The sequence below is a fragment of the Pseudochaenichthys georgianus genome, chromosome 1, assembly GCF_902827115.2.
Source record: "Pseudochaenichthys georgianus chromosome 1, fPseGeo1.2, whole genome shotgun sequence".
NCBI lineage: Eukaryota > Metazoa > Chordata > Actinopteri > Perciformes > Channichthyidae > Pseudochaenichthys > Pseudochaenichthys georgianus.
This window is the reverse complement of record NC_047503.1, coordinates 49,556,214-49,568,723: the sequence shown is the minus strand read 5'-3', so window position 1 is coordinate 49,568,723 and position 12,510 is coordinate 49,556,214. Positions and strand designations below refer to the sequence as shown.

General features: G+C 45.8%; 1 protein-coding gene across 1 annotated transcript; it reads left to right on the top strand.

Annotated features, from left to right (window-relative positions):
• The first annotated feature begins 2,555 nt into the window (after window positions 1-2,555).
• LOC117453398 (kielin/chordin-like protein) lies at window positions 2,556-9,528 on the top strand. Its single transcript, XM_034092224.1, has 14 exons — window positions 2,556-2,622; window positions 2,750-2,876; window positions 3,043-3,175; window positions 3,723-3,791; window positions 4,260-4,267; window positions 4,360-4,600; window positions 4,863-5,007; window positions 5,093-5,189; window positions 5,268-5,330; window positions 5,435-5,637; window positions 5,908-6,018; window positions 7,135-7,322; window positions 8,942-9,096; window positions 9,279-9,528. Exons 1-14 carry the CDS (start codon window positions 2,556-2,558, stop codon window positions 9,526-9,528), a joined length of 1,857 nt encoding a protein of 618 aa, XP_033948115.1.
• Window positions 9,529-12,510: the final 2,982 nt, after the last annotated feature.

Here is a 12,510-nt window from a genome sequence, read left to right as displayed (position 1 = left end):
TTTGATTCCTCATGTGTCTCTGTATGAAAGGACACATAAAGACTTGTTGGACAGTGGCTTGTAGAAAGGTTTTTTCCAAAGTGAGAGAAATGTTTTGATCTCATCATTGATCCTATCTTTTTTCTCCGTAGCTAAAAGCACACCTTGCAGCTCAAGCATTTGAAGAGAGGAAACGATGCTGTTTTGGAGCAAAAGCCTTGATTTGATATACTTTATTAATCCCCGTGGGGAAATTGTTTCTCTGCATTTGACCCATCCTAGTGTTAGGAGCAGTGTGCTGCCATTTTGTAGGGAACGGTGCATTGCTCAGGGACACCTCGGTAGCACTTGGTCTTGCCGGGACTTGAACTGGTGACCTTCCAGTTGGCAAGCCAAGTCCCTATCGACTTCGCCGCCGCCCCCTTCATATTGTTGTTCCCTTTTTTGTTTTTGCAGGCGAAGCTCGGCGAAGATCAGGTTCAACTTTGTTTCAAAAATGACCCATCAGAGGACGACATTGACTGTCTGGTGACCAACGACGGGGTGGCTTTAGAAAAACTGACGTACGATGTGGCTGCTACGTCATTTGAGCCTGGACATGGTCTTGTTAACATCAATACCGAGCTACTGGGTGGCGTTTTTCGCAAGTTCTTTGGTGCTACAGCTGTAGCACATGATGTGAGTCCTGATCCGATCCCTGTTACACACCGACTGGCTGTCCAGCTGTTTGTACAAAATGAACATTTCAAAGACATTGTGTGGCAAAGACAACTTCAATGTTGGAAGCATTTCCTAATATTTCTCTTCTGTTCCTGCTTTCAGATGAAGTTCACATTCTACAATTATGGTTTACAAGCTGCTTGCGATACATATCCTCTTGCTGGCCGTCCGTTTTCTACTAATTTTGTAAGTATGACATGAGGCTCTTACCTAACCCTCACCCTTCAGCCTCACCGATGTTGAGAGTTACACTTTGTCAGGTCCCGATACCAATGCAATGTGTTCCTGTTTGTTTCTGTGTGCCAGGGAAACTCATATCCTAAATCCTCTATGTTAGAAAGCTGCTGTCTTCCAGCCTTCCTCACACGCACTCTGAAAGAGAACTGATCCCTGAGAAGACTTCTGTGCCCTAACCACCCTGAGAGATGAGAACTGATCCCTGAGAAGACTTCTGTGCCCTAACCACCCTGAGAGATGAGAACTGATCCCTGAGAAGACTTCTGTACCCTAACCACCATGAGAGATGAGAACTGATCCCTGAGAAGACTTCTGTGCCCTAACCACCCTGAGAGATGAGAACTGATCCCTGAGAAGACTTCTGTACCCTACCCATCCTGAGAGATGAGAACTGATCCCTGAGAAGACTTCTGTACCCTAACCACCCTGAGAGATGAGAACTGAGGCTGTGTGTGATCCATTATTCCTTTGTATCACCATCAGACATCATTCATATGAATACAGAACAAGCTTTCCGTTCAGCATGGATAGGTGAATGCAGAAGACAACGTGCAGCAGTCTGTTTGCTCCTCTAAGCCGCTCCTTTTAAAACCCTCTTCTTATGTTCACTTCTAAACAGAGATAGGTGTCAGACATAATGTCATACTCAGCCTTAGAGTTTCAGGAAGCAGAAGTCACTCAGCGTCACGTGTTAGCATGAAGACAAAGAGAGTTAGTATCAGTGACACCACATGTAGCTGCTAGCATGCAGAGCTAACGGGTGTGTTAGCATGAAGACACAGAGAGTTAGTATCAGTGACACCACATGTAGCTGCTAGCATGCAGAGCTAACGGGTGTGTTAGCATGAAGACACAGAGAGTTAGTATCAGTGACACCACATGTAGCTGCTAGCATGCAGAGCTAACGGGTGTGTTAGCATGAAGACAAAGAGAGTTAGTATCAGTGACACCACATGTAGCTGCTAGCATGCAGAGCTAACGGGTGTGTTAGCATGAAGACACAGAGAGTTAGTATCAGTGACACCACATGTAGCTGCTAGCATGCAGAGCTAACGGGTGTGTTAGCATGAAGACACAGAGAGTTAGTATCAGTGACACCACATGTAGCTGCTAGCATGCAGAGCTAACGGGTGTGTTAGCATGAAGACACAGAGAGTTAGTATCAGTGACACCACATGTAGCTGCTAGCATGCAGAGCTAACGGGGCAGGCTGCACTCACAGCACCAGGGGCTGGTGGTTCTGCTCCTTGCTGCCCTCAAGTGGACAAAGGAGTTAATTAGAAACATCAATCTGGAATAATGAAGGCGCTCCCCACTGCTCTCACTGTCACTGCATGCCCTAACATCGGAGGAGATATATCACAAGTGGCCTCTAGAGAACACTTTCATTCATGTTCACAGTTTGAGGTTACCTTTGTTTTTAATGATTGTGTTTACTAGTTATTTTAAACGTGTTTTTAAGGTTCAAACATCTGTCCAGGGACTACAGACGTAACTCTGGCACATTTACAGAAATGGTTCTTAGTGTGCAATGTCCCAGTTAAATAAATAATATACATACAAATATATTCTGTTTAATCCTTTACTAGGAACTGTCTGCAAGAGTCGGTTTAAGAGTGATGGATACCTGGATGCCTCCTGCAGGTTATTATTCCTTTCGAGACCTGAGTGGATGCAGAGGCTCAGGTAAGCTGGTCTGGGGGTTCCCAGAGAAAGGGATCCTCTAAGTGAGATGTGATATTAAAACATGTCTGTCTTAAAATCTGCCTGTAGTCACTGAAGTGTAATATCATTACCTCCATTCTCCTCCAAGGTGGCGTTGTAAAGCCGGGTACAGAGATGCCCAGCGCAGAGCCCTGCTCTGTTGAACTGTGTTCTCTGTCTGCAGTCCTCTCTAATGTCACATGTGGGCCCCAGGAGTTTTGCCAAGCGGACAACAAGTAAATATGTGCTCTTTCTATCAGGAGTAAAGGTCTGACTGATTTGAATAAAGTGTCCCATGTGATCGAACCCTCCGTGAGAGAGAGAGGATATTATCCACCTGAGGATTAGTGCAGTTATTGATGAATCTGTTCCTATTTCTATCACCCCTTTCCACCAAAGCAGTTCAGGGTCAGTTCAGAGCTACTGCCCGATAGCTCTCCAGTCCTTTCATGGTTTCCATGAGCAGAACTGGTTCGTGTTAGGAACCAGAGCACTGCTGGACTGGAACCAAGGACCAGGTCTGTGTGGAGGCTGGGTCAGATCACTCGAGCCGAGCAAAGTGACCAAAACGAGACCCGCCACTTTCCCCGGGCAAACGTGGAGATACGCTCGCTCTCATGGCCCGCTTTGAGGAGCAGCACGACCCGTGCTCCTGTTGTTTTTAAACCAGCTTTCAGGCGTGATCACTTCATACCGTAGGCTACACAAGTTGTCATATCAGATCACAAGTGAATCCTATTGAAAGAACGCCGGTAGAAAGGCCAAATGACACAGTGATAGCAACATGTGCATTCATGGAGAATAATTAAAACGCCGTAACCATCGAATGTTCATCATGTGTTATATTTTAAATACGTTTAATTTAGTTTGATGGCTCTAATCTGGTTGCTGCTTCATCGGACTGGCTATGCTAACATCATCCATATGATACAGGGAAACGTTTGCAGGTAACGTCAAACATTGCACATTCAAACCGAACAGAATATGAATCACTGGGGAGATCTGCATCTGTTGCTTTGGAGACAGTCAGCAGTGAATCACTGACTGTCTCTAAAGCAACGGTGAATGCCTCTGAATCCTAGTGGGAACAGTTCAACCTGGATCTGAAGAAGAGCAACGAGAGCACAGCTCCAATGCAGCCCGCCATTGCTGTAGTTTTTGCCTGAGCTGGCTTTGCTGGAAAATGCAGGGACGTAAACCGTGCTGTCGAATGAACAGGTAGCTGGTCCAACACGGAGAACCAACCGTCCCAACTAACACGCTCTCCTTTACCCATTACCCATAATGCAACACAATATCACTGTATGGCCTGTTGTATAAAATACTTCAAGATGTTTAGTATTCCACACGTATTTAGGAGAGAGATATTATTATATTTGTACGTGTTTCACAGGCTGAATGTAACTCTACTGACCTTTATGCGTCATATTGTGAACTTTGAGAAGGGTTCATTTCCTTTGAGTTTAGGATGAGTGTAAAGTATGTCTGTCTTAAAAAGACCCAGACTGCGAGTCCCTCTCCATGTCTTCTTTTACATATCATATTCTATTCACACGTATATAGACTTTTTGCACTACTTTTTATGTTTGTATTTTATTATATATGTTGCATCGTTGCAGGAGCTCAGGTCAGAAGCATGTCATTGCCATCTCTACACTGCAGCTCTGTGCATATGACAATGCAACCTTTGAATTGAATGTTGAATGGAATGTCCATCAGGTGCGCTATTCTTCCGGTGGTGTGCACGGTGACGGGCTCCACGGTGATTGGTTTCCACGGAGCAGTGCACTCTGTCCAGGATCGCTGTGCCTACAGTCTGATGCAGCCTGAAGGCAGCGCCAGCTTCAACCTCACGGCCGCCTTCAGGGAGCGCCGGCGTACAGATGTTCCTCTTCTGGACCACCTGATCCTGTCGCTGCCAGGCGTGACCATGTATCTGGAGCAAGGAGGAGGAGTTCGGGTACGTCAGCACGTTGTAGTTATGGGTGCTCAAGCAACGCTGATCATTTCCTGCTAGGAGTTACTTTGTGGTGGTGTATCACAAACCCTCTGTGGGATGTGTGTGTGTGTGTGTGTGTGTGTGTGTGTGTGTGTGTGTGTGTGTGTGTGTGTGTGTGTGTGTGTGTGTGTGTGTGTGTGTGTGTGTGTGTGTGTGTGTGTGTGTGTGTGTGTGTGTGTGTGTGTGTGTGTGTGTGTGTGTGTGTGTGTGTGTGTGTGTGTAGGTTGATGGAGAAGCCCTGGTGCTCAACAGCACAGCTCAGCTGATGCACGGCGTGGAGCTCTCCAAGGACCACACTGGAGTCACTGCTAAGCTCCCGTCCTCCAACATGACTCTCTTTTTCGATGGCAACAGCGCACATGTGGCAGGTACAGAACAGAACTTCCAATCTGGACTGAATATTACATATTTATTTCTGAAGCATCGCTTTAATTCTACCCTCACTTCCACCAGGACCTCCTGAAGCTGTAGAGGGTTTGTGTGGCAACCCCTCCAACTCCAGCTGGACCACCACCCTGACTGCCGAGAAGTCCTCGTTCAGCCTCCCTGGGTACCGCTCAGTCTGACTGATATTACCTATTTGTCATGATTAGGGTTCAGATGTGATGTGATCTTTGTCTCCCTCTAGCTGTGAGATTCAATCCCAGGACTCAGTCGACAGCACCATCAACTGCACTCGCTCCACCGACCAGTAAGCGCTGAGCCATGAAGACCCTCGTCTTGTCATGTCATATAAGCAGCGTTGTTTCTGCAAGATCGACCAATGTAACACGGAAAACTCTTCCCTCTGAACAGCTGTAATCTCATGAGGCAACCTCCCTTCTCCGCCTGTCACGAGCACACCGACCCAGAGCCGTACATCAGCGCCTGCACACTCACACTGTGCAGTTACCCGTCAGTGGATGGGGTCGACTGCCACTTTTTGGAGGCTTACGCCAAGGCCTGCAGCCTGAAAATCAACGTGACCCTGGAGGACTGGAGGTCAACTTCTGGCTGCTGTAAGATTCTCTATTTCCATTCGAGGATACTGCACTGGAACTCGTGCAGTCAAGCAGACATATTTGATCAAATGTATCCTAAAATCAACCAGAAGCCAAGGCTCGCTAATAAAAGGGAAACAAAGTGAAGAAGCAGATACATGACTTAAGTTGTGTGTGTGTGTGTGTGTGTGTGTGTGTGTGTGTGTGTGTGTGTGTGTGTGTGTGTGTGTGTGTGTGTGTGTGTGTGTGTGTGTGTGTGTGTGTGTGTGTGTGTGTGTGTGTGTGCAGCCTCCCCCCCTCTCTGTCAGCAGCCCTGCAGTGATCATGAGTTCTGTGGTTCGACCCGCTGCTTCTGCCGGGCTCTGTTCGCCTCCAAGTACAACGCCACCAAGTCTTTAGGTACGGAGCATATCACACCGTTTCCTCTGCTTGCACTGGTCTGAATTAGGGATGTGGTTATTTACCAACAGCCTGCTGCTAACAGCTGTTTTGATGCTGAGCTGTCAGAAAAAAGATATTGTTTAGTGTGGAATTAGAAACAGCTTTCATTATAGTGTCAAATACATTCTGTCAGTAACTCCACTGCCCGTTATAGTCCACGTTAAAGTGTTGGCGTGTCGTTGAAGTGTCGGCGTGTGGTTGAAGTGTCGGCGTGTGGTTGAAGTGTCAGTGTGTGGATGAAGTGTCGGTGTGTGGTTGAAGTGTGGGTGTGTGGTTGAAGTGTCGGTGTGTGGTTGAGGTGTCGGTGTGTGGTTGAAGTGTCGGTGTGTGGTTGAAGTGTGGGTGTGTGGTTGAAGGGTCGGTGTGTCGTTGAAGTGTCGGTGTGTGGTTGAAGTGTCGGTGTGTGGTTGAAGTGTGGGTGTGTGGTTGAAGTGTCGGTGTGTGGTTGAAGTGTCGGTGTGTGGTTGAAGTGTGGGTGTGTGGTTTAAGTGTCGGCGTGTGGTTGAAGTGTCGGTGTGTGGTTGAAGTGTCGGTGTGTGGTTGAAGTGTCGCGTGTGGTTGAAGTGTCGGTGTGTGGTTGAAGTGTGGGTGTGTGGTTGAAGTGTGGGTGTGTGGTTGAAGTGTGGGTGTGTGGTTGAAGTGTCGGTGTGTGGTTGAAGTGTGGGCGTGTGGTTGAAGTGTGGGTGTGTGGTTGAAGTGTGGGTGTGTGGTTGAAGTGTGGGTGTGTGGTTGAAGTGTGGGTGTGTGGTTGAAGTGTGGGTGTGTGGATGAAGTGTCGGTGTGTGGTTGAAGTGTGGGCGTGTGGTTGAAGTGTGGGTGTGTGGTTGAAGTGTGGGTGTGTGGTTGAAGTGTGGGTGTGTGGTTGAAGTGTCGGTGTGTGGTGGAAGTGTCGGCATGTCGTTGAAGTGTTGGTGTGTGGTTGAAGTGTCGGTGTGTGGTTGAAGTGTCGGTGTGTGGTTGAAGTGTCGGCGTGTGGTTGAAGTGTCGGCGTGTCGTTGAAGTGTTGGTGTGTGGTTGAAGTGTCGGTGTGTGGTTGAAGTGTCGGTGTGTGGTTGAAGTGTCGGTGTGTTGCAGGCGATCCCACGGTCTGCAGGCAGGACTCGGCCTCTGTGGTTCTGGCTGGATGTCTGCTGGACGACAAAGGCATCGACTTCTCCACCTTACACCTCAAAGACCCCAGCTGCAAGGGCCACATGGACCCCCAGAGCCACCTGGTGACCTTCAGCTTCAACAGCAGCGCCCCCTGCGGGATGGAGGTCATGGTGCGTAGTTATCACTTCCTCTAGACTCAAGGCGGGTTATTTTCAGAGCGTCTTTGGGCAAACGAGAAGCATGTAAAGCTGCTTTAACTGAGTCCTGTTCAGTTGGTTATTGACACCTGCAGCCCTCAGAAGAGCTTAATGATCGATGGAAGGGAAGGAACAGGCTTCAGTCACCCCGTTTAACTTTAATTAAATGACCTGGATGGTTTGGACTGTGAACTCCAACACTGACCGTTCTCCGTCAGGATGGAACCGTCAACAGTGAGCACTGGAATAATGTGGCCACGGCCGTTAACCAGTTAAGCCCTGAGCCTGTTGTTCAGGTCTCAGGCTCGAAAATGACATTCCCAGAACAAATGACCATATCTTCTAAAAGGGTTACATTAATAATCTTTGTTCTCAAAGTAAGGATAAACCTGTGAGTTGGATGTAGAAAAGTCAGAATCAATATAGATGTTTTTTATTTTAAAGAAAATTCAGATTGAACATGGTAAAAAACTGTAAATTATAGTGTCCGTCCAAACATAATTGTTTTACTTATAGTGAAAACTACCCTTGGATTAGGGCTGCACGATATTGAAAAAAACTGACATTTCGATATTTGTTCCCGTGCGATATATATTGCGGTTTTTTAAACTATATTTAACCGGATGAAGGATTTTAGTCACGGACGTCTGGATCTTAACTGGTTGACTCATCATACCTTAAATCATGATCTAACATGTCATGATAATGCACGTTGCTTACCCTCAAATAAGGGGGTTCATCTGTGAATGAAGAAGAGAAGAACCTTTTTGTATCCAAAATAGTTCCAGATGGCAGATGTTGCTTTTCTTTTTGGAAGTAAATCTTCATTCTCGCCGGTATTGTCCTCCTGTGCCTCGCTCATTTTTCACCGATGTTTTGATGGTCTGCAAACTAGCGGGGCGAAGCCTGCTGTGATCTGATCAGTCGACTGGTTAGTAGACTAAAAGCTTTAGGAATCCAAAGTACAACATATAATAAGTACCCTGTATCAAGATTGATGCAAAACAAGTGAAATCTGACCTTTTTAGACAGATTTAGCAAAGAAAAACACTTCTGGGGTCTTTTGGGTGGATGTTCCATATCTCTGGCCCCCCTTTGTCGATTTTGGTCATTGACATCTCTTTGACTGTTTTTGACCAGACTACGACACAGGTAAGCCATGTTAGCGTTTCTAGCTACCTAGCGCCACAGGCTTTGATATCTGTTTTTGTTTATAAACTCGCAAGTTCGTATCATTTAGTGATAATGTCTGTACCTATCGATTCTGTGTCATCTCACGATCAGATCGATGGGTTGGATGTGCACAATGGATAAATAATAAGGTTTTGTGAGTGAGTTTCGGTGCAGTAAATCTGTTAGCATTTTTCGCTCGTTGCTAATTCAGAGGCTCAGCGTTAGCATTGTGGAATTTAAAAAAAGAAAAAGATCAGTTAGATGAGTTTCTTCCCGTTACATGGATACAAAACATTCATAGTTTATTAAATGAACATGCCCTCAGAAACTGTTTCCTGCAAGATGTTGCGGGCGGGCCCCGGTACCGGGGTCTCTCGGGCTTAACGGGTTAAATGAACTCGTTTTCTGTCACATTGCAGAAAAACAACAGCCAGATCGTCTACGAGAACTCCATCATGTCCTCGAACAGCTCATCAGGCGGAGTCATCACCCGCAGCGACCAGTTCCAGATCGACTTCTCCTGCAAGTACACACAGCCAGAGGTCAGGAGTGAGTCCTTCAGGATCAAAGACAGGTGAGCGTCACCTGGTCCTTAATGTACCACAGCTCCAAGCGTCACACCGCTAAACTGTGTGTGTGTGTGTGTGTGTGTGTGTGTGTGTGTGTGTGTGTGTGTGTGTGTGTGTGTGTGTGTGTGTGTGTGTGTGTGTGTGTGTGTGTGTGTGTGTGTGTGTGTGTGTGTGTGTGTGAGTGCAGCTCTGTGGTGCAGCAGCTTGTATCTGGACAGTGGAACTACACTCTGACGATGAGCTCCTTCATCGACGCCAGCCTCCTGCAGCCGGTCGGCCCGAACACGGAGATCCTGCTGAACGAGAAGGTCTGGCTGCAGCTGGAGGCGGTGGGGCTGGACGCCAACATGGTCGCCATGGTGACAGACTCCTGCTGGGCAACCAATCAGGCATCACCTGACAGTAGTCTGCAATACGACCTCATCCTCAACGGGTGAGGAAATGTTAGAACAGAATAAACTCTGACTGTTGGAACAGAATAAACTCTGACTGTCAGAACAGAATGAACTCTGAGACTTCACCGTGTGTATTTCCTGTCTCCGGGCAGATGTCCAAATGATGTTTCAGTTCTCTGGAGCAAGCAGTGAAGTCTACCTGCACTGCAAACTGGAGCTGTGCCCCACACAGGGCCAGACCTGCACTCCGGTACACACCGAGTACTAATACGCCGAGTACTAATACACAGAGTACACAGAGTGCTAATACACCGAGTACTAATACACAGAGTACTAATACACCGAGTACACAGAGTGTTAATACACCGAGTACTAATACACATAGTACACAGAGTGCTAATACACCGAGTACTAATACACAGAGTACTAATACACAGAGTACACATAGTACTAATACACAGAGTGCTAATACACAGAGTACTAAAACACAGAGTACTAATACACAGAGTACACAGAGTACTAATACACAGAGTACACAGAGTGCTAATACACAGAGTACTAATACACAGAGTACACGTAGTACTAATATACAGAGTACACAGAGTACTAATACACAGAGTACACAGAGTGCTATTACAGAGTACTAATACACAGAGTACTAATACACAGAGTACTAATACACAGAGTACACAGAGTGCTAATACACAGAGTACTAATACACAGAGTACACAGAGTACTAATACACAGAGTACACAGAGTGCTAATACACAGAGTACTAATACACAGAGTACACAGAGTACTAATACACATAGTACACAGAGTGCTAATACACAGAGTACACAGAGTGCTAATACACATAGTACTAACACACTGAGTACTAATACTCCTGTGTGAAGTTAAGCTAACTTCCTGTCTGTGAAGCTTACTTCCTGTCTGTGAAGCTAACTTCCTGTCTGTGAAGCTAACTTCCTGTCTGTGTACAGAGCTGTGGGGGGGCAGCTCGCAGGAGGCGCAGATCTGCTAAATACGCTGATGGGAACGCGGCCCTCATCACTATGGGATGGAGAAACTGAAGAGCTTTGCATGGTAGGCAGCACCTTCATTTGTTCTTCCTGACGAGTTCCTTAATTAACACAATGCTTAACGAGTTCCTTAATTAATACAATGTTTAAAGAGTTCCTTGATCAACACAATGTTTAACGAGTTTAATGTTATGTCCTGGATGGATATCCTCGTGGATTCCTCTTCCTATTATACACACATGCATTTCCAAACATCTGGACTACCTATGTTGCAAATGTATTATCTCTTCAATTTACACACGGCATCTATTGCAGTCTGTCCGTCCTGGGAGAGGGATCCCTCCTCTGCTGCTCTCCCTGAGGTTTCTCCCATGTTCCCTTTAAACTGTGGGTTTTCTCTGTACGATGTGAGGGTCTAAGGACAGAGGGTCTGAGGACAGAGGGTCTGAGGACAGAGGGTCTGAGGACAGAGGGTGTAAGGATAGAGGGTCTGAGAACAGAGGGTCTGAGGACAGAGGGTCTAAGGACAGAGGGTCTGAAGACAGAGGGTCTAAGGACAGAGGGTCTGAGAACAGAGGGTCTGAGGACAGAGGGTGTAAGGACAGAGGGTCTAAGGACAGAGGGTCTAAGGACAGAGGGTCTAAGGACAGAGGGTCTGAGAACAGAGGGTCTGAGAACAGAGGGTCTGAGGACAGAGGGTTTAAGGACAGAGGGTCTGAGAACAGAGGGTCTGAGGACAGAGGGTCTAAGGACAGAGGGTCTGAGGACAGAGGGTGTAAGGACAGAGGGTCTAAGGACAGAGGGTCTAAGGACAGAGGGTCTGAGGACAGAGGGTCTGAGGACAGAGGGTGTAAGGACAGAGGGTCTAAGGACAGAGGGTCTAAGGACAGAGGGTCTGAGAACAGAGGGTCTGAGGACAGAGGGTCTAAGGACAGAGGGTCTAAGGACAGAGGGTCTGAAGACAGAGGGTCTGAGGACAGAGGGTCTGAGGACAGAGGGTGTCATATTGTCATACTGATATTTTGTACAAACTGTGAAGTCCACTGAGACAAATGTAACATTTGTGATATTGGGCTATAAATAAACATTGATTAATCATTGATTAATTAACGAGTTCCTTGATTAACACAATGTTTAAAGAGTTCCTTGATTAACACAATGTTTAAAGAGTTCCTTGATTAACACAATGTTTAACGAGTTCCTTGATTAACACAATGTTTAAAGAGTTCCTTGATTAACACAATCTTTAAAGAGTTCCTTGATCAACACAATGTTTAAAGAGTTCCTTGATTAACACAATGTTTAACGAGTTCCTTGATTAACACAATGTTTAAAGAGTTCCTTGATTAACACAATGTTTAAAGAGTTCCTTGATCAACACGATTGTTTAAAGAGTTCCTTGATCAACACAATGTTTAAAGAGTTCCTTGATCAACACAATGTTTAAAGAGTAACACAATGTTTATAGAGTTCCTTGATTAACACCATGTTTAAAGAGTTCCTTGATTAACACAATGTTTAAAGAGTTCCTTGATCAACACAAAAGCAGCAGTGTATAAACCATGACTCAGCAGTTTCTCTGTGTTCTCAGCTGATTCCTGACGGTGGAAATGAAGGTCTTGTTGCTGTGAAACTGAGCCGGCACATTATCTGAGATTATCCCTGAGGACTCCAGTTATTCTGAGCTTTAACTTCTTTATGATGTGGGGTAATAATCAAAAGGGGTGATTTTACTATGTGCACTGGTATATATATATATAATGTCTTCTTTAATATATTATATATATATATATATATATATATATTCTATTATTATCACTGCTGGCAACCTCAGGACATATTCGAGTATTGCTCACATCAGATGACGGTATAGCCAAACATCGATGTATTATTCAATGATCCCAATCCACAGCAACATGGTCTAAAACTCTACGCTCATTTCATATATTTGTTTTTCCAAGAATGAAATGAAGCGCAGATCAAAAATGAAAACACGAAGAAG